This window comes from Diabrotica undecimpunctata, chromosome 9 (genome assembly GCF_040954645.1).
Source record: "Diabrotica undecimpunctata isolate CICGRU chromosome 9, icDiaUnde3, whole genome shotgun sequence".
Classification (NCBI taxonomy): Eukaryota; Metazoa; Arthropoda; class Insecta; order Coleoptera; family Chrysomelidae; genus Diabrotica; species Diabrotica undecimpunctata.
The window spans coordinates 104,543,615-104,569,176 of NC_092811.1; the positions used below are offsets into that span (position 1 = coordinate 104,543,615).

General features: G+C 33.5%; 1 protein-coding gene across 5 annotated transcripts in view; it reads left to right on the forward strand.

Annotated features, from left to right (window-relative positions):
- Window positions 1-19,097, forward strand: part of TP53INP (Tumor protein p53 inducible nuclear protein) — a 322,855-nt gene extending 303,758 nt beyond the window's left edge. For 4 of the 5 annotated variants that reach the window (XM_072543963.1, XM_072543961.1, XM_072543964.1 and 1 more), the window contains 2 exons: window positions 9,143-9,745; window positions 15,545-19,097. In XM_072543963.1, coding sequence (XP_072400064.1) covers window positions 9,146-9,745; window positions 15,545-15,700 — 756 coding nt within the window. In that variant the 5' untranslated portion in view covers window positions 9,143-9,145 and the 3' untranslated portion in view covers window positions 15,701-19,097. Of the gene's footprint in view, window positions 1-9,142; window positions 9,746-15,299; window positions 15,461-15,544 lie in introns of all 5 variants that reach the window. The other variant, XR_011952011.1, reaches the window with a different exon arrangement.
- Window positions 19,098-25,562: the final 6,465 nt, after the last annotated feature.

Here is a 25,562-nt window from a genome sequence, read left to right on the forward strand (position 1 = left end):
TTATATCTCGATGGAACCTTTCTCCCTGCTCCTAGCTGACAGCTCCAAGATTTTCGGGAAAATAATCTACGTGGGAATCCAGAAAATGAAGTTTCATGCTCATATTGCATCCCAGTTTTTTTTTATTTTCGACCATGTTGGCTGCAATTACTTTATACTTTGGAGACTTGTTGTTTCCAAGGAAACCGTTTATGACTTCTACGAAAGAACTGCATGCTTCAGATTCATCCTGGATCATTGTATTCTGGAACAATCTGTCCGATTTTAAGGTTCGAATTTGAGGGCCTACAAAAATTCCTTCTTTAAGTTCAGCTTCAGAAAGTGCAGGAAATTTGTCGCACAGATATTTAACGCAGTCACCAAAAGAACTAATTTTGGGTCAACTAGTGTATCACGTTGCACATTTTTTGTCCCGGTACTCTTTACCCTGTAAGTGTTACTAAGAGAAAGACTTATCCGGTAAGTCTTTTTCTCTGAGTGACCAATCTTTCTTAACGTAATGTAAATTTCGTGCTCGACTGTCTCGATCGCACAAAAAACATGGATATTCTGTGAATCCAGACTGCTGACCCAAAAGCATGGATATTATTTTGAGATCTCCACAGAGTTGCCAACAATATTCGCTATACTTTATTTTATTTAGCAACAGCTCAAGATTCTCATGCACGGAGTGGGCAACAGGCACCGAGGCATAAGTATTACCATTGTGCAACAAGACACCCTTCAGACTTCTCTTAGAAGCATCAATAAATATCCACCATGATGTGGAATCGTAATTTTCAGCTCCCAGTTTCATGACTACTTCAGGAATATTATGACAATACACCAGTGGGAATATTCACAATATTCCGCGAGCTCTTTTTCACGATGCCTATACCACGAAAATGTGGTACCTGGAGCCAATAGCTTTCAGTCGTGATCCTAAGATTTGTTCAGCATCCTTCGATAGGCAAAAGTCTCTCACTAAGAGTTAATCTTGGATAAACTTTTAAGGTTGGTCTATCTCAAGATTGAATTCATCTTCATCGGTTGATGATTGCTGTTGGAGGGTGTGAAGAAAAGGTGGAGAAATAGGGATTCCTGGTCCATGAGATACAAGTCGTTTAGCAGAAGGTAAATCAGGATATTGAATTTTTTGTTTATTTTTTGAATTGAAACCCTTGATATCGCAGGATCAAAAGTAGCAGTCGTGTCCATGGTTTTTTGGTTCCCTCTATACCATAGGAATGCCTAAGGCTAAAAAGTTACGTGTACCTTTTGTTCATTTTCTCAGTAGTTCGACACACTGAAAGCACACTTTGTGTGGAGCCCAAGGTCATCAAGCTTTACACCGAAGTAAGCGTGATAAGCTTTCTTTATAAGTCTGTTATGTTTCGTTGATGCTTTCCTATTGTTAAATCACCACACACGTAACAAAATGTATCAGGACTGTTCTTACACTTGCTTGATGACATTATGGCGCGATAAACACTCATTAAACAAAATACAACATACAATATCAATAATATATTTATCAATAAGGTACTTGTTGCTCTAGTATATAATATCTCACAAGGTTTTTTCAATTTTGTCAAAATTTTTAAGTGATGGGCAGTGTTGAAGTTCAAATGAAATTAACACAATAATGTATTAAAATATTTTCTATCGATCTATTTAAGTATTTTAAGGTATTTTAAACAAATGATTTTAATGCAATTTAGGAAATATCAATAAAGTATTTGTTTGCGCTATAATAGTACATAATATCTAAACAAGATTTTTTTTTTAATTTTGTGATAAATTTTGACGTGATGTGCTTACCGAATTCATATTCAGAATCAGCGTACCCGTATTAGCTAAGAGCTTATATCTTATATAAAAGAGCTTATAAAAATCATGTCGGCCTGTCATTTTTTTTTAAACAATTGAGAAGTCGGAGACTTAAAATTCATGGCTATCAAAGGTATTAAAATTATTCAGTGGAATATTCGATCACTTAACACTAACAAATATTCTTTACATCAGTTACTTCTTGAAGAACATTTTGATATAGTAGTTTTATCGGAAACTTGGTCCAAACCCTCAGATAATGTTTGTAAGTAATTTTAATATATGTAGTAAGTAAAAGTAGAGGTAACGGACACGGTGGAGTAGCTATACTTATATCAAATAACATCAATTACGAACGAATTTCATTTGTTAATAATTTCAATCAAAACTTGCAAATTTGTGGCGTAAACGTTAGTATTGACAAGAAAACGTATACGATTTTAAGTTTATACCGACCAGTAAAAGCAAAAGTATCAGTGCAAGATTATGTCAACCTTTTTTCACAAATTAAAAATGACTGTATTATTTCTGGGGATTTTAATGCGCACCACAGGTTATGGGGATCAAATGCATGTTCTTCAGAGGGTAATATATTAGTGGAAGCCTTGGATTCTTTTTCTCATTTTATTATCGTAAACGATGGATCGGCTACTAGGGCCACTCTTCCCGGTCATGCCAAATCTGTTGTAGATCTCACCATTTCACGTCTCACGTCAAAAGCTTGAGTCGGCTTGAACTGTTCAGAAGTTCTTCTAGACTATGGGTTATATTGTGGCCAATGCGGGTGGCCTGGTAGTGTTGACATTCTGTGAGAATGTGCTTGACGGTAATAGGAACATCGTTGCAGTGAGAGCATAACAGTTATGCTCTCACTGTTACTGTTGGCCTGTAGAGGACATGAGATGACCGTGTGTCAAACGTGTGTCCTATTATCAATCTTCGTACTGCTATCTTTTCTTTTCTGTTCAGAGATGCTAGGGATAAATAGCTGTAAACATTAGGTTGTATTTCTCTGAGCTTTGTCATTTTGGTGATCCAAAGTTCCTGCCACTTCTCTTTTATATTCCTTTTGAATTTTAATTTTAAATCTTCTTGGAGCTGTATATTGTAAACGGGTAAGTTGGATGTAGATGCTTCTTTTGCAGCGCTCTCAGCCATCTCATTTCCTTGGATGCCGATATGAGAAGGCACCCATATTATTGTTATTGAAGTCCCTCGGGAAGTGTGGAGATGGATCGATTCTAATATTTTTTGCACTAAAGGATGTTGATTGTAAATATTTTTTAACGAATGAATTGCAGATAAGGAATCGGTACACAGAGCTACACTTTGATGATTGTCAAAAGGGAACTCGAGAGCTTTTGAAATACTACTTACAGTGCACCCAGTTATCCATGCACCCATTCCAGCAATCTTTTCTCACAAAAACATCCTAAAATTCTATTGTTTCCTGACCATTTTTACATTTGTTATCAATTCTAAATTTGTAATAGTTACTTGCAATTTTCATTTTTCTCGTCATTTCTTAATAGATAAATTAAGTTGATAACTTTTGAACAGACGCATTTACAATACGTGGGTTTTTGAAACGATTTAAAATGGTAATAACTATAGTAATAATTGATTATTATAAAAAGTGACATAGAATCGATCATTCTTAAAAATAAACAAACTAGACGCCCTTGAATGCAAACTGACCTAAGAAACAGTAATCCAATGTAGAACGGAATATCATTATTTTCATACTAATCCTTGATTTATAAAAAACAAATAAATAAATTAACATATGTTGGTATATATATTTCTTTTTGTATAATCAAATTTAACATAAAATTAAAACACCTACTACAGCAGTTAGCTGATATAAAACCTTATGAAAAATCAATATTTAGTTTATTTTAGTATCTACATAAATTTATAAAAAGTAATAGCAGTGGTTCTAGATGATACACAATATTTGCTTTTCTTCTGCGTTTCTCATTTGACAAACGCTCCTGCAGAAACATTGTTTTTGATCATAAATTAGAAAATAGATGGTATCAATACTTGTGTCTAGATCAAATCATAAAAGTTCTAGCATTTTTCTAGGTAATATAATACAACAAGCCTGAACAAGCTGAATTTTACTGAGGATTTCAATTTTGGGACCGTAAAAAAGATGCAAAAAGTTTACCACTCCTTCCCCCTAAAACAGTTTACATAAAATAGTTTACATAAATAAATAAACGTTGTGCGATTTTGGAATTGCGTTGTATGGAATTTCTGGCGTGTGGCTGGAATGTGAGGCGTTTGAAATATGTCTAAAAAGCTGAATTTAAATTTTCAATGATCTAAAATGTTTAAAACTGCTTCTTTTCGATTACACAAGTACGTTGTTCGAAACCACACAACTTCAGCTACAAATTCCACCCAATACAGTCTTCATAGAGACATTTCCCGTGACGTTCTATCGTTTGTAATGTGAAATTTAAACATCAGGCATTTTTGCTTAGTTGAGGAGATATGTTGTGGAATACAATTTTAGATTCACCATTTCTCTAATTATATCTTTATCAACGTCTGTTTTGCATTGCAATTCTTAGAAGGCACAGATTAAATAAAAAATTTGAATTTGGTGTCGACAATTAGAATTCTTTGGATTTCGAGTTTCGTGATTTATTATCAGATGTCGCTATTGCGTCCATATCGAAGCCATTTTAGCGTTGCTTCTATTACGATAGGAAAGATTGTTTTCTCGTTCAGAGCATCTGTAAATAGCTGCTCCGAAGATTCCTTTTAGGATGAAATACGTATAAGAGGATATACAGAGGCACTATACGTGAAATAAAATCTTAACTGTCTTTCCTTTTTTTGTCTTTCCTGTTAAAAATCAGGGTTTTTAAGCATATTTTAAATGACTTATGTTTGTTGCCAAAACTCAAAATTGAAATGTTTTAGGTTTTAAAGATTAGGCTCTTCTTCTTCTGCCTTCTTGTATGTAGGCTTTTAAGCCGATTTCGTGCGCGTAACTGACATTCATCATCGCCGGTCGCTCCAAGCGTTGTTTGTGAGAGAACGGTTCATTCTACACAAAAAGTGGTAATAAACATTTTTGTTCAAAATTATCTCCCCTACATTTGTTATTTGAAACATTTTTTTCTACGGCGTACAGATTCTTGGTCAATCGATTTTCACCCTTGCGAAGGGTTTTTTTTTTTTTTAGGGAAGCCGAGGGTAGTAGTGGTAAATTCTAATGTTTATAAAAAAATTTTTTTGGTTATTTGTAAGGCGCAGTTACAACCTTATACGGGATAGGAAAACAAATGCTACATGCTCAAGGACTTTTGGTAGGAATTAGCAGGAATATGAGCTAGACAATGATAATTTCTACAGCGAACGGTCACTTTTGGATCTTGTAGCTACAAGCCCATCTTAGATTGTCACTTCTCTAGAGTTTTTGAGAGTCGACATGTAGTTTTAAGGTACGATCTGACAAAACTTAGAGTGGCGTTCGAATAAAGATAGAAAATACATAATGGAAAAAGTTAAAAAAATATAAAAACGTGAACCAACCCAACGTGAAATATCGTTTTTACCTGAATATTTGTAGTTTACGATCTCTGAGATAGGGCAAAACTGTCTATTTATGGCTAGCGCGGCCCGTTCCGCTGTTTGACTGTATTTTAACACAATTCAAAGGAAATTGGAAGCTGATTTAAAGCATATGGGGTGCCATCCGTGGTCTCTCCTTTTCACTGTATATATTTCCTTTTCCTCTTTGCAAACGTGAACCAGCGAAGAGCGCATCTCCACGAGCTGTCTGATGTCGCCTTTACCTTCTCTTAGTAGCGGAAAATGTTCCCTCGTAACCTCCAAATTTTCAATTTGTATGTCCACAGACTAGGAATAACTTCATTTTAGAGAAGCTCTCAGAAAAATCAATTAAGAGCTCAAGATGGTCCGGAGTTTTATTATCTGTACATTCTTTGGGCTAGAGCTGATCTATTTGATCCTTGTCAGTGTCCAAAACCATCAAAAATTGGGATTAATAAGTTTCTTTGTCTTTGGGTGCAGAGTTTATTCAGCAATTTAAAATATTTTTTTGTTTTTCGTCCCCATCTCAGTATCTTGCACATGTGATACACTTCTGTTTGTAGTTCAAGATTTCAATATCTCAGAGTAAAAGGGTCGGTTAAAAACTCCTTAAGAATACCACATTATTAAAATCTTCTGAAGAATTCTCGATCCTCTATGATTTACTTTTTTATCAAAATATTGTTTATGACCACAAGTTTCATTTGGAACCTTTCATATTGTGTTGAAAGAATATATTGTAGGTCATTGACCAATTCTCTTTTTTGTTGACTAAACATTACAACCTTTGGATCCGGTCTCTGTGTTCTGAGTTGATAAGTCAGTGAAATTTTAATATACTAGAGACTGATAACCAATTTCCGTCTAATATGACTTCCTTCTAATATACGAAGTAAGATCTAAGTCAAAGATTGGTATATTCGTTTACTACTAGCTCTCATAAACCTTATGTATTATGGCTTACTGTCATCTCTCTAAAGATCTATTTAAGATTTGCTTTAAAAGTATTAAAGACAAAGTTCTAAAGACATAAGCTTTTCATGTTCTTTCACTTCATATTCACAAAGTCGTGTCCTTACTTATTACTTTTTATTGAATCATACAATGAGTTTCAAAACATTGCATTGAAAATGTTTAATTTATGCTACGAGTAATATTAACGCTCACTGTATGTATATTTTATTCCATTTCACAGAGCTTATTTGATCTGTTTGTAGAAATTTATTGCCTTAATTTATGATAATGAATGATTTAAATTGTATAGATAAAACAATTAATGTGTTAATATATTAAACGAGAGCGAGTGCTGGTAGGGAAAGCTAGGTAGAAATTAAAAAAGTAGTTATGTGAAGAGTCGCTGGTCTTTGTCCCTACAGCCCTTCGAGGTTAAAGAGGAGAGTCTATATATTGTCATGAACAAGTGTATGGGGTTTATCTCGGTTGTTTCTCTTTAAAGGGATTATACTGTAATCAATGTTTCAGGTTTTTCGACGTGTTTTTATACAGGGCGAAGCTAGTTTAAGCCTTTTTTTTTATACAGAGAACGTAATAGATGAAAAATTATAAAATGTTTTTGATAATTACTAATTTTAACTGCAACGATAATCGTTTTTAAATAAACTTATACAGAGTGTTTCCTTAAGAATTGTCCATGTAGTACTGGAGAAACCTTTGCACAAAATACGAAGATTTAACCAAAAACACTTACATAAAATATTCCTCCTTAGCAAGAGTGTTTTATTACAAATATTCTAAAATGATTTTGGCCCATTGTTTTAACACCTTCCAATATTTTTTGTTCAAACTTAACACAGTTTACATATTATGTTAGGATAATTTAACTGTAGGTACTGTAGCTGTAGGGATAGATACTTCCTTTTTCTCCCTCACAATCTACGCCACTGTCGTAATAATTATTTCTACATGTTTTTTTTTTATTCTTCTTCACTTTTTACTTAAATATCATTGTTTGTCTCAATGCGATAGAGTAAGTAGTTTTCAAGTTATTTGCGTTTAAAAGTAATGTTTAAAATAAATAATCTTATTTTTTTTGCTTCTTTCACATGAGTGTCTTTAACAATTCAAAAAAGTTGCTGATAAATTTTTGTAATGTGAGAGTTTAAATTCAGCGTTTTTTAAGTATATTTGAAATGCTTCACATTTGTTGCCAAAAATCAAAACCGAAAATTCATGCCATAGGTTTTGAAAATTGGGCTTTAAAAATGGAAATTCCATAGTGACCGCTTAATGGAAAAGCGATAAATTTTAAGAAACTCATGAGAATCGTAAAAAATGGCAAAAATTGCGCAACGTTTATTTATTGCAACACTTTAATAGAAACTGACTTTAATTTCGAAAAAAATACAATAATTACGTTAGAAAGCTGCTCTCTTCACCTTTAAAACGCTTTCTGAGCGTTGTCAATAGGACACTCTGATCAAAAGATCAGATTTAAACAAAAGCAATTAAAAAAACAATATTGCAAAATCTGTTCAATCGATTTTAATGAAATTTGGTGGACTATTTTATTGTGTTATACAGCTTTGCTTAACATTTTTAACCTGCCGTATCTTATAGAAAATTTAATTTTCGCTATCTTATTTAAGTACAACTTTGCTCCAAAATGAATTTTTTTAATATAAGCAAGTAAGGTAGAAAAAAATCGATGTTTTTAGTAATTTTTAAATATCTTTTTAATTTTTTTTAATAATTAATAGTGATAAAAGTTATCACCTAACTATTTCTGCAAAAATCAGAATGACACTTCTCACATCCACCTCAAAACAGATCCGCCCTGGTCTAAAAGTATATAAATGTAGAATAAAATCAGGGAAAGAATTGAAGGCAGAAAATGGATAACAGTTCCTTGTTTCACTAAGATCTTTATCAATAAGAACTGAGTTCTGTAAACCGTAGAAAAAAAGGTAAAATACACGGAACTTTTAAAATCAGTTCATTAAAAATGTGCAGTCCATGACGTCAGAATTGCCATTAACAAAGATAACTTTCAGGCAATATTCCACAGATTTAACACTTTTCCAAAAATATACAACAAATAACTCGGAAATTTCATATAAAAATTTGAAATAATATAGTGACCGGTCTAGGACAAATACAAACGTTTAATTTACATAATGACGGTGACAACTGATTGACAACCTTAAACAATACACTATGGTAACAATAGGGTTTGTGGCTGCAGTGTTTAAATGAGATTGTGCTGGGGATTTAAAATTAAAGATACAAATTGATAGATATAAAGTGAAAAAAAGTGAATTAAAAATTACAAATCAATTTAGAATAAATGTATTAACATAAATGAAGATTTTATATGTAAACACACAGCTTTTGCGCAAAATTTGGGATTTATTTTTAAAGAAGGTAAAGGTATGCTTTCTGTCAAAATTTTATTTGTCAGGAGATTCAATTGGTTTCTAAATCGGAGAGTTGGTATTTGTAACAATAAGCTATTTTAATCAATTGTTATTAGCGATTCTTGATAAACAATAATTAAATAATACACTACCAATTATTTTTTAATATAATTTTCAATAAACTTACCAACTCACAACAACTGTTTCAGTGGAAACATGCCTTCTCCAAGTGACTGTTTCAAAATGTGCAATACTTTTTTTGGTTTCCGTTTTCCTTTTGTGCCAATTTGTTAATTGCTGCTGTTCTATATTTTATATTCTATTTGTTTAATATTTTTTAAACTGAGGTATTTTATGGGAATCTAATGTTTTCTTTTTTGTTGCAGACAATGTTCCAAAACTTGGCGAACTATTTATTAGGCTCCGTATTAAGTCAAGAACCTGGAGCAACAGCGGAAGGGGTCGAAGAAAACAGGGCGGTGAGGTTGAGGGCTGAAGACGAAGATGATTGGGTCCTCGTAGACAGGGACAGCGAAGGCAACTCAGATACCGATTCGGTGGAAAGTCTCGATGATCTCGACGAAGAAGAAAACGTCATCGAGCGAGTTCTTACCCGAACGAGTTCGACGTCGTCGCTTCCCTGCGGGTCTAACATGGAGGAATCCTGGTTCGTTACACCTCCTCCATGTTTTACCTCGGAAGGACCTATCCATATGGAAACCTCACCGTTGGAAAATCTCCTTATCGAACATCCCAGCATGAGTGTATACCATATACACCCAAGCAGAAGGCATTTCACCGTTACTGTTCCAGTAAGGCCCCCTTCTTCGGCTTCTAGATTAAGCGATGAAGAAGAGGATCTTGAAGTGGAGGAGGAGAACTTAGAAGGAGAAGCCGTAGCAGTGGTTAACAGGGTACCCAGATTGAATCGTCTGCAAGTTATGCAACAACAGGAGAGACAAAGGCACAAGAGCAAACGGGCTCAAAAGGTAACATAATCAATTAGTATAGTTGCGGTAAAACATATAGTAGAACGCTTAGATTTGTAGGTTTTGTTAGTTCTATTTTAACATATAGTGCGGCGGCTGGTTGTTGTATTTAAAATAATTAAATTACACCAAACTACACTCTACTAACGAAATGCTTTCCAACTGGTGTGCTTCGACTCAGGCATCCGGTCGGTTATAAAAATGAATGGATCAAATGTCGCCGTATCTAAAGCGTTCTACAATATGTTACCGCGACTATAATTGTTTATAGCATATATATATACCGCGACTATAATTTCTTTTATTTAAAATTCTGTTTTGAGTGTGTAATCCTCTCCACGTAATCTAAATCATAGGAAATATGTGTATGTGCGTATTGTTATGAGATTTAAGACTGATAATAGACCTATGTATGGTTTAATTTTCCTGAACACCATTTGAGAGCACCTATGAAAAGAGAAGACAAATGACAAATTTCTCTTTTGACCAGCAATCATTTGGAAAAGACGAAGAAAAATTAATAAAGTACAATTTATATTGAGCATATAGCTTGAGCTATATGAGCTACATTGAGCTTGTTCTTTTTCCGTTCATTGTTGTCCATGTCGAATAATCAGATATTACGTTTTCTCTGTTTTGCTGTATGGCTGCGAAAGTTGGACAATGGACTCTGAAATAGAAAAAAGAATAGATGCCTTTGGAATGTATATATACAGACGGATGCTGAGAATTCCATGGACACAAAAAGTTACCAATGGTGAGGTACTTCGGCGCATGAGTAAACAAAAAGAATTACTCAGCATAGTCAAAGACGGAAAAATACAATACTTAAGTCATTTGTTGAGCGGTGAAAGATATGAATTACTCCAAATCATATTGGAAAGTAAAGTGCAGGGCAAAAGATCAGTTGGAAGATGCCAGAACTCGTGACTGAAAGACCTGAGTAGATGGTTTGACCGCTAATCCACAGAAATCTTTCGTCCAGCAGGTTCCAAAGCCACAATTGCCATTTGGATCTCCAACCTTCGAAAGGAGATGGTGCAATAAGAAGAAAAAGTTGTCCATGTATTTCAGGGCAGTTCAAAGTCTGGCGGTTTCTGATCGACAGGCTATTTGGCGTACTTCCTGCGGTGAGTCGCTCTCCCGTTGTCTTCTCTAGGCGTTGGCGATGCGAAATATCTGTAGCACGGTCTATTTCGATATTAAGCTTGTCATGGTGGATGGTTGGCCTGGATTTGTCTATTTTCCCTGGGCAGATAATGACTTCTTCGTAGTTTCGTCGGTGCGAAAGAAAGATCCGTTTCGTATTGTCTGGTCTAATGGGTTGTCAACAATTTTCTTGTGTATGCTATTGAGCCACACCGGAAAAGCATATTCAGCTGCCGAGTATACAAGTTCGAGAGCGAATAATCTGAGTACGGAGGTTGAGAAACCCCATGTGGTGTCACATAGCTTTTGGATTATATTATTTCACGTTTTTAATTGTGATGACGTTCTTTGTGGGTGTTCTTTAAAACTTTGTCTTGAAACACAAGTTTTGTCAGGATTTTGGTGTTGAGTTATTGAGTCAGTAGTCTGTTTTCAAAGTCAAGGAAGAGTTTTTCTGGCATTATTAAGGTGGAAACAGCCCATTCTGCTTTTCGTTGCGTTAGGCTGCAGCCTCTCCATTTGCGGAAATATTCTTCTAAAATGGTAAGGTCATCGGTTGTATTGTTTCTGTACATCTATGCTATTATGTCTTGCTGCAATGAGCCAGTGTGGTCAGCGTAGCCAAATTTCTGTGAAGTTGCCCTAGGCAGGCCGCGATCTATAAATTAAACAGTAAGAAGGGTGCCAAAACATATCCCTGCGTCAGTCCATGGCTGAGCTTCATCTGGTCACCTTTAAAATTGTGATTACACTAAGTAGTGACCATTACACTAAAAATTATAGTAGAAGAAAAGTATAGGAAATTGGACACGAATATGGAATAAGGATATATACTTAAATAATTGAATGTGTTTTAGGGACTGTTGTACAGGCTGGAGAATTATGTGCGTGAAAAATCAAGAAAATCAAGGCCAAATGAAAACTAGGTAACAACTGGAAAAAGAAGAATAAAATAATAAATATGTACATAACTAACAAACGCATTTTATAGTTCACTAGATTGTATATGTAGATGTATGTAGAATGTAGATCATATAGAGGGATAGATTATTAATTAACAAAGGATTATCTTTATTTTCACAGTATTCATTAAATTTTCTTAGAGACTTTATTTATGAGAAAATATTCTTATATTGCTCTTCTCTATTAGTTAATACCAAAGTTCAGTTGTTGTTTAGTATTATTAATGAAGTAATGAATAAAATACCAAGGTTCGTTGCCGAGGTCGGTGCTTAATCTACTAGTTGTCTAATCTGAACATTCATTTTTTTTTCATACATTTTTTTTAACAATTGTTACATAAAAGTATCATAGTTTAATCACTTTATACATTTAAGATAGACGGAAAGTTTTGCAAACCAGTTCTAGTTTTGATACTAGCGACCGCATAATTTAATATATTAGCCATATTATTTGTAAATATAACTGAGAATTTTCTACTAAAAGAAATTGATATTAAATGGTATTTTTTAAATACTTCTTATCGTAGGTTGTTTTAAGTACCTATGTTTTTGCACTTACCAATCTAAATCTGTACTATATAGTACCTTGGGCAATATTTGACTCGAGGCGTACTTAGAATCAACAGATAGAAGGAATAATCAAGAGAGCGGAGACTACGTTAATGGTAAACAGACATACTTATGAAAAAATGTGGGATTTAAAACCAGACATGCTATATTGGATTATAATATGGATTGGTTTGGTATAAATCAAAACAGTGCCATCCTCAAATTAAGCAAGTTACATTAGCTTGCCTTGCAATTACAGGGGATTTGAGAATCATATCAAAGAGCAGCTTTGGAGGTCGTACTGGACCTTAATCCTTTGCACATCGTTATAAAGGAACGGCGAGAATGGGATCTTGTAGATTGCAAGAAAACCAATAACTGTAATGGTAAGATCATAAATGTAATTAGGGATACCATATGGATGATGATTTCTGACCATTATGTTACCCAGATACAGGCCTAAGGTACTTCTTCAGGTGTACATAGCTGCAGACTTTATAACAGAGAACCTGAAACAGTCAACCATATCTTGCATGACTGTGAGGCTCTAGGTGGCAGGTGGAAAACACTTTTTGGAGACCACCAGTGATTCCAAAAACATATGATACCAATCTGCTAAACCTGTACACATTGGTGTAGGGTTATACCTATTTTCTAATAGACGGGTTCCGAGAAAAACTATGTTTTTGTACTAAAAATTTCCACTATACTCACTTATACCTGATATGTTTCCTTACACTATGGTTTCGCCAGATAATTTATAACTAAACTTTAAACTGCGATATATGATTTAGAATAAGATCCACAAGAAAAATTAAATTTCTGTAGATGGCTGTATACCATAAATCAAAATTTTTTTTTTAAATCCTTTATAAAAGGTATAATAATTAAAAAAAAAGGTCCTTTCGGGCTACATCACAGAACTTTGTCGGACTAAAAAACCCATCATCAGTGTATTACCAGGTGTACATGAGCCAAGCCACTAAATATTTGGGTAAAAACCCTTAAAATGGTACAAAATTTACCAATGGTACAATTATTTGTTACAGTTTTGATAAAAAGATGGTGTGATGTTAAAGTTTTTAATACATACCCTGCATGGTAACGTAAGACTCCCAATGGAGGTTGCTGCTGACCCTGAGGCAATGTCTCTGTATGGCAACTACACTTCTATTATGAAAATATGTATTTTATTTTTTGTTCATAAGGTCAAATAGAAAAATGGAGTGATATAAATAAAGATTTATTTTTACTTCGTATTTTCATACAGATAAACCGAAAGAAAGAAATTCTTTAAGAAAAAAAAAAATAGAAAATAAACAAAAATTGTAAAAATAACAACCTAAAATTTCTATTCTACTCAATTTCTAATATCCCGAAAAGAAAAATTAATAATGTATGGGTCCACCTCTGTGTCGCCTTAGTGCTCTAACTCGATTTGGAAGACCTCTTATTAAATTATTGATGAACTGCTGCGGTATATGTTCCCAAATCGCGCGTAATGTATTGGCCAACTGATCTAAGGTTTGGGGCGGTTGAAGGAGCCTGTTTTGTTGCCTAGACATTTCGGCCCAAACATGTTCAATGCAATTCATATCAGGTGAACAGGGTGGCCACTCCATTCTTGTAATGCCATGAGCTTCTATACACTCGTTGACAATTCTCGCAGGGTAAGGGCAGCATTATCATCAATCAGAACAAATTGTTCGCCTATTGCACCAAAAAATGGAACAACTATTGGTACTCTGTCTCGATATCGTGTAGCAGTCATTGTCTCATTAATTAAGATGACTAAGTCCGTGTGACCGTCAAAACATATATGTCTCCCCACACGCAAACGGATCCACCTCCAAAAAGAGTGGTTGGGACTCTCAGATTTTCATTGTAACGCTGTCCTCTTTCTGTTAACTGTTAAATTGAATTTCTGAAAAAATTGGCGTGAATGAAAAATTGATCGTTTGAATAGATATTTCCTTTGTATGTCTACCTATTTGTTGCCCACCTATCTAACCATGGTTTATGTCTTGTATGTTATAATGAAGTCGCCCTGAGCGTGAAAAGTGTCCTTCCTGTATAATCCTGAATGAATGAATACTAATATTTGTATGTAATTACGTGGCTAAAGGTTCTAATCCAAGGTAAAAATAAAAAAAAAAACCCTTAGTGAGGAGTAAAAATAGGACTATAAATCAGGCATGTGTGTAGAAAAGGTTCGGTTGAAATTTTTTTTATACCTATAACCTAGTTGTAATGGCACCTAGAGTTGGCACCTTAGATATTGTGTAAAGGTTTCTTCAAATTTATGAAAGGATCTGATTTATGAGGTAACAAAAATTTACATTTAAGACATTTAACAAAACTCGATTTTTTTGTGATAAACTAAATATAGTACAGGGCTGGATTGTAATTTGTCGATAAACAAATATATACAGAATCGTATTAGTAAAGGAATATGTTTGGGCCGTAACATTTTTATCTGCGTAGGTTTGGTCGCCAGTCTTAGTTGATGTAGAGAATTAATGGAATCATTCCGTAGGGCATAGACTATCTAAATTATACTTGACTCTGTACCTGATTGTCTTAGCTTCTTCGCTTTTTGGTCTTTCGGTGTTTAGTAAATTGGGGAAATATATCCTTGCTGTAAGAAGATGGAGATGTAAACCTCTCTTAATCTTCTTTAATAAAAAATTAATATGCCATAAAAATAGCTTCTAGACAACCTTAAAATAAATGATTCTATTTCAATTTTAAATTGACTGTACATTAATCTGACAAAGCCACAGTATGGTTAAACATATCACGCATATTATGTAGAGTAAAATTTTTTCAAGAATATACTTTGAACACTTTTAAAATATAATAAGAAATTTTCAACAAATAAAAGTCGCTTCCAGGTGCTGACGAGAAGCGAAACATTTTTACGTCCAGACGATCTTCAGTCGAGCCATCCTGAGCTAAATCGGAGCCTTGTGAAATCACATTTGGGATAGAGGGAATAGAACCACTAAGGACGCGCGATGGGGGGGATGCTGATTTTAATAAATAAAAAACCAAAGTATGGATTTCTCAGTTATTAGTATTATTTCAATATAATTGGTACAATAGGATAACTATATAATATAGTGTGTTTCTGTTTTAGGTTCAAGTGCAAAAAGCTTGCCAGGCCATCAAACGGGGTAATCTGGAAAGGAATAACAAGGCTCGTGAAGTAAACAGTCGCAACCGTCGACAAAGGCGTGGGGAGCGTTCCCAGGGTGCTACCCGTTCCTACGCCAACAACAATCGCAAGTGCTAAGCTTGCAATCCATTGATCTCTTTACTTTGCAACATCCAGTCTAAAACCGATTTTTCATCTGTCAGTCTGACATACTAAGAACACAATGCTTAAAATGACTGTTAAACAACAAGCGCTGGTTAGATGCAGCCTTGTTGTACGAAAATATATTATAATGTTCTTAGTATGACAGTGAAATTTTTACAGCAACTTGTAGAAACTGTACTTCCAATGATATTTTAAAGAAATTATGACACTTGTAATTTTTCTTCATAACATACAAAATTTATGTATACATTTCAAAACACTGGGGTACTTTCTACAAGTTAATCTGTAGATGTATTGTATTAACGTTCAGATAACTTCATTCTGGATTTTCATTATATATCCGTTTATGAATAAGGGGAATATTGATTAAAAAATCCCTTTTAATTGTATATATGTTTCTCGTCGAAGGTCTGGAGTGAAATTCTTAGTATTAAAATTCTCAAAGTAAAAAAATAGCACGAGTGATAACAAAACGATTACCAAAGCACCGTGTTGTGTTCAAAACGATTTGAGATGTTTGTTTAATAAATTCGTTTAGACTGGATGTTTCGGTTACGATGTTTTTACGTCTTTCAGTTTAATTTACATATTCTTAACGATTAATCAGACTACCTGACAGGCTCTTAGTACGGACGGTTGAGAGAACCAACCACCAAACGGTGACACAGTTTTGCTATTGGTTAACTTGAAACTTATCAGTACTTCTGGGATCCCCCTCCAGACAATCTTACCATTTGTTGGTTGGTTTTAGTTATTAATATTGGCCAGTTGGGCGCCTGAGTAGTGTGATTAAAAATTCCTGTAGATACAGATATATTTTATTAATAATTATTTTAGTGAGACGATTTTTTTAAAGAATAATTTATTTTTGTTGATTTCTTCCCACAGGCAATTATTTTTTACTTATGTAATAGGGAATCATGATAATCACGAACGTCCCAGTTGACCATGATGCGACAGTCAAATCAGATTGGAAAAAATAGAAAATTGCTTGCTGTTTAAAGTATAGGTTAAGTTTTTGTATTTCACAAAAAGTATATCAAATAATTTTTCTTGCAAAACAGTTATTTTATTAATTCAGCCAAGTGTTTTTCGTATTTTTTCAGTTTGGCGTTCTCATTACGTGATTATTGCGTTAGCATATGTGTCGGACGTTGGTGATCAATTATAGTTACTGACAATACATTATGTGTGATCATATACCAAAATAACACCACTATGTTGGCCAAGTATTCATTCCAATAGTGTTTTTGTCCAAAATTCATAGCACTATTGCCAAAACAAAATCAAACATCTGTATTACTTTATGGTTAAGGTTAAATTCGCATATAAGAGGTGACATATCCCTTAATAAAAGAAGAAAACAAAAAATATAAACATAACTTTAAATTGTAGGTGTATAAATTAATTTTGTATTATCATTGATTAATATAGAAAATAGTTTGTAATAATCATTAGAGCTCTACAAATTAAAACGTTTAATGAGATTACCCAGGCTACAATTGTGGTCACTTTACTTGGAGTTGCTAATTATCCATTTGATGAAGTCCAAAATAGTTGGATGGACCAGAACGGTTTCGAACAAAATTAAAGATAAAATTGTTTCTAGCAAAACTCGACCGAGGAAGTTTTAAATGGAACTGGTACTTCTCCCAGACCGAAGGAAACTTTTTTCTTTTCGAAATATTGTCCTTTAAACTATCTAGCTTCGTTCATTCCAATTAAAGTAACATTTTTACAACACTTCAGTTGTTATCTACAATAACATGCTTTTGTAACAGTTTCTGGCTTGATGTTAAAAAAAAGTAAGTCATGGTATAGTGACTGTTTTAAAGAGCTGTGTAACAAGTGGCACTTCTTGGTAATGAATCATGAAACTATGTCAACAATTGTTGTAGGGGAAAGGCATGTACCTTGGGACTTACTATAATTATTTTTATTTTATTTCAGACTGAAATATATGTGATCCCGGTAAAAGAAGATTGATTTAAGCACTAAACAGATAATAAGAATATCTATTATAACCAACGAGTAAATCAGTACTTACCATGTAAGTGTACAGTGACATTAGTCCCAAGGTTCAACCTGTGGTTTACCCTTGGGACAGTGATTGTACATTTTGACATGTATTTAAATAAATAAAATAAATATTTAAATACCTTCTTTAATGATGGAAAAAACTAATAAAACTATTTCTTTCACTGTGCTTGAAATCTTACGACGGCATTATCTTCAACATCTGGAAAGACAAAATAGACATTCCTTTTTCGGAACTTCACAGTAACTTCTTGTTTTGTTCTTTCTTGAACCAAATCAGCAAGGTAAACATCACTGGATGTTGTTTTTCCAGTGACTTTAATTACAACCCAGCTGTCAATGGTAAAACTGAGTGCAACTTTGTCTGGTAGAAAGAAATCAGGAACATCTTCATCTTCAAAACTTAAAAATCTGCTTCCATCGGAAATGTCATTAAGCTCGAGCTAGTTTTCATCTTCATAAGAAGATACGACTAATGCTCTTTAGACATCCTCTTTTTTCCTCGAGACTGGCTTACATTTTTTTAATTTTCTGCAACTCCCGGGACTCTGTGACAGTCTACATCTTCCTGGCATCATTCCTCCACAAGTGGGAATTGGCACACTGCGTGTTGATGATAAGGCTTCATTCACCTCCATAAGTTCTGTCTCTTCAATTTCAGTTTTTTCTTGGAGGTTCATATGGCCTGTTGGTCACCTCAGCTGGTAGGAACTCATGGTCTCCAAACACGTTTGCATTAAATAGTCATATACCTGCTATTTTGAAACCTGTTGAAATGTTGTTTGGGGTAAACGCCCATGGGAATACTTTTCCCATCAATGCTGACTCGTCGTAAATAGAGACAGGCTTTACCCGATCAAATGAACCAAAAACAGACCTTTCTAACAGCTGCACTTTGTGGCTGATATGCGGAGGAAAAGTTGAAATTACTATTCCATTATGCCTAACTATATGTAAAGCAGACAATGAGAGATGGCTTTCTTGATTGTCGAGGATAAACACTTTATTTCAGGAAATCTCTTCACAACTGAAATAAGATATTCAACGAACAATTCAGCATTGGACCAACCACTAGAAGTTGCAATATCAATAATTCCAGCTGGTGTGTTGTTGATCATGTGCTCTTTGAAGTGAACATGTGGAAAAATAATCCCGGGTGGGATAAACGTTCCTGCAGCGCTAATGCGGGCTATCATAGTAACGCTAATACCTCTCTCGCCAGAAGTAGCTGCTCCGATTTGCTTAGCTCACAAGCATACCAACTGGCTTGTGAATAGTAGGGCAGCCGGTGTCGTCGAGATTCCACACATTCTGAACTTTCTCTCGATTTATCGATTTATCAAAAAATATAACACATTTGGCTTATTGGAAGAGGCCATTCGACTTAAGCTTGTGGCTTTGGGCTTCAAACAAACTACTTTGTTATTATAAGAAGTTCTAAAACATCGGAACCTTTGCCTACCAGCAGTTTTATTATTATCTGATGATTCAGGGCAGTTCACACTGTTGAACATGGCATACTGCTCTGCTAGTTCCTAGCTATGTGCAAATATCTTATTGGCAGCTGCTTCTAATGCTTCTGCATCTGATTTCACTTTTTTTCCTGTAGAACTTCTCCCATCTACAATAATATGACTAACATTAAATGCATTGAAGAAAAATGTCTGGTTGAACCTTGGAACAAGTCCCGTTCGTACAACCATAACAACGTCCCAAGTACAACCAAACACATGGTTTACTAAATCGAGCCTCATCAATTTAAAGTACAGTTTTTCTCATAAGAGTTTAAAGTGAGCATTAAATACATAACAATGAAATACGCCAAAAAAATTTACCTAATATGGAGCTTTTCTTCTTATTTTAAAAAGATGGATAAAATTTACTTGACGGATACCAAAACGTGTTAACCTATCAGTCACATCCATTGGCTGTCCAGAAAAGCGAACGTTTGACGTAAATCTCAGGCAGTGTGGCCATCATATTATATTATACATCTTTACAATGACTGTCCCAAGGTACACACCTTTCCCCTATACAAAGTATTGAATATGAACTACATGGAATATTAGTTCAATACTTTTCGTGATTCCATTGGAGAGCAACTTTAATTATGATTCAAAATCCTCCATTTTCAAAATTTATTTCTTAAAATAATCTGGCAAATATTCAAACAATTTAAGATTAGCAAAAAAGTTTCAGGAATATAGTGAAGGTACCTCCAAGTAATTACATCTAGTGGGGCTAAAACATATTATAATGAAATAAATTGCAACACTAATGATTTTATATCATCAACTATTACAGTGAGAGGAGTGAGGTAGTATCTAACTAAAAATATATGATAATGTTAGCCGGAAACAAGGAAAAACAAACCATGAATAAAATATAGTCCAGTAGTCCTTAAAAAATGATAAGGAATATCGGCAATTAAAGTAAGATATCAGTTATATCTATTTTAATATTAAGACTAAATGTTGTGCATAATGAACAGTTATTCACTTGTGTAAAAAAAAGTTAAATTATGTACAATTGTGTACAACTTTATGTTCCCTAATATGCCCATTCAGTTGCTTATTTTAGTTATTTTGATGTTTACGCAAAAAAAAAACAAAATGAGAATGTATTAACTAAAAATGCGTTTATTAGCATGTAAGTCAAAAAAAAATAATTAAAAAAATACACATTTCAAGGAGTTGCATAAAAACCTTTAGTTGTTTTATAAATGGAAATGTAAAAAAAATATAAAAGTTTTTAAATAATGCAAAAAAGTGTCAATTTTTGTAATAAAGATGTATTTGAACTGTTAATCGCAAAAATTTGGCCCAACATACTGGTGACTTGGACAGAGAGTGATAGTTTGTAAATTAGCGTATGCTCTCTGATGATTAGGTTGTTAATTTCTGATTTGGTTTAAATTAACAAAATTCTGTACCATCCACAATTGTCACTGAAACAGTACAAATATATACGTTATTTCGTTTAGCATTAAATAAGAACATTCTGAAATGTATTTTTATGTGAACTTGTAAATAAAACTGATAGAGGGCACCGCTATCAAAAATATTCTCACCAAGCTAAAAACGATTCACCTAAATTTTCCCAATCACAATCAGAATCAAATTGATCCCAATTTTATTCTGATTATGCTTTTGATGTTTGCTGATTTTGCAACATTGGCGTATTCATCTTTATATCCCCATTACAAGGGAAGATCTTAGTAGGTTTATCAAAATAAAGTGCTATTTTTTGCTTCCTTTTAATATTTGATAGAGTGACTAACTATTCTACTAAGTATGTTCCAAAATGACTGTATTTCTCAGCATTCCGTTCAGCTAAGATTTCACTTTACTAAATGAGTGATCAGCTTTCAAAGAAGAACTTACTAGTGAAGAACACTTAGGTGTTTTGACGAGACGAGACTCTATGAATGTTTGACCATTGATGATAATGAGGATGATCATACAATATCAGTATGATTTTTAAATGTGATTCTAAAATGTGCATGTTTATATCAATTCGCTCTGTATTTATCATCACAAAAGCTTGTCTGCTGAATGCTGTGTGCTCTATTAATTGGTCAAATCTTTCACCATCCATAAAGTCTGCATACTATTTTGACAGTCTCCTTAAAATAACAATTTGGATCCATTCTTCAATGCAGCAGTTCTAATATCTCCAAACACAAACAAAATATAAATTTGGAAGGAATCGTTTTTGTCGTTGAGTTTATATGATGGTTAATCTATTGTGTTTTACAAATTCCAGAGCCAGTTGATGAAAGACGGTTTTACCATGTTGTTCTTTATTCAACTGGACTTAAAAACGTCAAAAGATTAGTTTCAAAATAATAAATTCTCTAAATGTGCCCTTTGTACTTGCAATATAGTCATAATCAATATTCACATATGTGAATTTTATTTCACTATACATGATGCATCCGAAGAAGGAAGTCAGTGTGTGTATTAATACTTTTGAAACTGTTGTTTGTTGGACATTTAATAAAAAATACATATGCTTTTTGTCTTCTCGATTTTTTGAGGATACATAGAAAGTTTGTCTTTTATAATTTAACTTCATCAACAGTTTTCAGTATTAATCGGTCTATACAGGAAAGATTTATATATCTAGACCAAGCGACATTCATTAATGATACAAGGAAAGGTTAATATTTTCTTGTAGAATGGTAATATTTATTTATGTTAATAAAATAATTGTATTATAAAAGATTTCTGTTGAAACACACAATGAAACAGCATAATAAATAATCCCACATCGCTTAGAAAGCATTTTATAAACGCAAATCTCAATATCAGGTAACCGTAACTAATATTTTGCTATACGCCACTGAATTAATGTTATGCTTCCAATCGTTTCGCCCGTGGGAGGGATCTGGTGATTCTAGGCGAAAATACGTCATTCGCACAAGTCATTGGCTGTACGTGCGATAGTTTTTAAGGAACTTACTGAGATCTTGTATAACACAGAGAAGCCTGTATGGCCGATTTTAGACCACCTGACACCTTTTAGGTATTTAAAAGCTTGTTTATCTCATTTAAAAATAATATATCGTTTATATGTATTTATAATTTTTAATAATTAGCTATATCAATGTGTATTTAAAAATTATTAGAAACAAAAAAATTCAAATTCGAAATACTTAGGAATTTTAGCTTTTTCAATTCGATCTTATGATGTTAGAAATATTAATTTTATCTTGTTTCGCAGTTTTTTTATTTATTATTTTTTTAAATACAGCAATGCATGTCTAACGAAAGTAGTAGATTGAATGATGTATGTCTGTATTTTCCTTTCATATGCTTTTTATCTCACTCTGGGCAATATCCATCATTCACAAATGATCAAATGCTCTACGGTAAGTAAAAAATATTGCTGCCCAACTAATTTGGTTATCGCTAGTGTGTCGGTACACATTTATGACAGTTTTTCATACTTCATGGATGCATTTTGTGAGTAATGGTAATTTTAATAAGCTCACAGTGAGAAATTAAGTGTATGAGCGGTTTATAGAAGTAAGTTTACTTATGTATGATTTGTGTTAAGCTTGATTATATGTGAGCAGATAATTCTTTGTAAGTTAACGGATGTAATATGGAGCACGTGTAGTCGATAGTTATTTTAACATGTATGCATAGTGAGTTATATGAATGTATTAGGTATTGACCTACAATTGTGCAGCAATTATGTGAAGAAACACATTTTGATGGTGTTGATTCTTAAAACGAATGAAAAGAAGATATAAAAAGTTGAAAACAATAAAAACTAATTATGTTATATCTGAATTTTATTTTCCTTTCCTTTTTTGAAATTTGAAAAACAATTGAATATAATAGACTGTATTATCAAATAAATAGCTTCGATTATGTACAGCAGCTCTCTGCAAATGCACTAGCCTTTTAACTGCTCTGGACGTATATTTACGGAATGCATAAAACTGCTCTATACGTACATATAGAGTATGTTTCAACTGTAGTCCCGGAAATTTCTAGGAACAGTAAAGCATCACCAAACAAAGCAGTGGCGTTCCAAAAAATATTGATTAATAAATGAGATTATATTTTTGGCAATATTATACTACATTTTAATACATATTATTATAATATATCACATACATATATTGTCTATGTGAAACCATAGATACAGATAACAGTATTAATTACAAAGATTTTTTCAACTTAAAACCTTTATTATTTATATTATTACTTACTCACTTGAAAGGTCACAAAGTTAAATAGAAGAATATACGAAATGATTGTAATAAAGTAAAAAAATAATACATACATACAGGACAGATTGGAAAACTCATATTCACATATAAAGTGTTATGTATGTAGTGTACTATTACACGACGTGGAAGCTTAGACGTTAACAGTCAGCTCGTTACGACGTTTAGAGAGCTTTGAGATGTGGGTATTTCGTCGTATGCTGAAAATTTCATGGACCGATCGCGTTAGAAATGAAGAAGTTTTAAGGCGTATTAATAGAGAACGTGAACTCACAGAAATTGTCAAGAAGCGTAAAACGTCTTATCTTGGACACATATTTAGACACGACAGGTATAACTTCCTTCAGCTTATTATAGAAGGGAAAATAGAAGGCAGACGCGGCCCGGGTAGACGACAAATGACCTGGCTGCGCAACATCAAAGATTGGACAGGATTAGACTTTTAAAGTTTAATAAGGAAAGCCCAAAATAGGGAAGACTTTGCAGAAGTCATCGCCAACCTTCGCTAAGAAGACGGCACCTAAAGAAGAAGAATATTCACATAGGTATATCGTAATGTTAAATTATATGATTCACTTTCATAATCAGATGCACTGTAGAATCATTTAAATCAATTCTTAATTTTTCACTAATTACATCTATGCGACGTTCACTTTCCAAATACTTATCTTCAACCTTGACAACATGCTCACACTTTCACACACACACACTTTCTTCCAGTTATCTACAGTTACTCTAGCAAATTCCTGTTCCACCAACACATTTACGTCTTCTAACTTAAAATAAACGTTTTTTTTTGCAACTTCATTTTTTATTTGCGCCCAAACCATTTCTATAGGGTTCAAGCCTGGATGATATGGCGGAAGTTTTAAAGAAACATATCCACATTCTTGTAGCACTTTGTCAAATTTATATTCAATATGATCTTGTTCTTAACATTGACGTTACAAATGGTAGATTTTTCCTGTCAACCAAGATATCATATCCATTTTTTAGAATTACTGGTGGGTGCTTTATTAATTTGTACATTATGATATGACGCATTATCAGTAACAACAGATCCAACAGGCAAATTGGGGATTAACTGTTCCTTCATCCATTTTTCATAATTTTCTGAATTCATATCATCATGTTAATCTCCTGTCTTAGCTCCTGACTTATAAATCAAAAGGGCATTCTGTCATAGAAAAACCGAACACATAGAAGCGACATAGCGGTCCAAAAGCGTGTACCATTTTTGTATACGCATGCCCGATTCTGGTTGTATTACTGTCAAAAACACGTGCTTATTCTTTAATTCTGGTTGTTTTCGATAGTCCGTAGGCATCTATGGTAAATACTCGACACAACAAGTGCATTTGACCATTTATATAATTTATTTATAGTTATAGTTTATAGTTAAATATATAAGTTTATAGTTATAGTTTATAGTTAAAAGTTTAATTTATATTTAAAATGGCTGGATATATTTGTGCGATTCGCGGATGTTCATCTGTGACAGGAAAAGGAATAAGTTTATTTAGATTTCCTAAGAATAATAACAGGTAATTACTATTGCTTTGTAATTATTATTAGTTATTACTAATTACATAATAGTATTGGTTTGACTTTCGAACAGTAAGCCGACGCCGACGTGTGTGTCCGAGCTATAAAAAAATGAACTTTGGTCTGCCAAGGGATACCTAGTTCAAACTGAAAACATTAAATTTGGTGACAGTGCTATTTCTTTTATTGAAAGACGCAAGTCTCCGAAGGCTCAGGTCATAAAATCAACAGATGGTGGCCAAATGTCGGCGCGCTCGAAGACAACAATACGAATATAGTATTTTTAAGAAATAAAAATATATAGAGGGTTTTATACACGGGAATATTTGATTTAAGAGCGTAGGCGCAAAATTTGGGGCAAATGTTTTTTAAATGTATTCATTTTTTTCGAATCCTGAAAAAACTAATAAGTATTTTTGAAAAATTTAAACGCAGAATGAAAGACCACATTATTACTGAGGGCCAAAAGTCCCCGAAAACTTTTATAATGTTTATTTTAATAAGTTACAG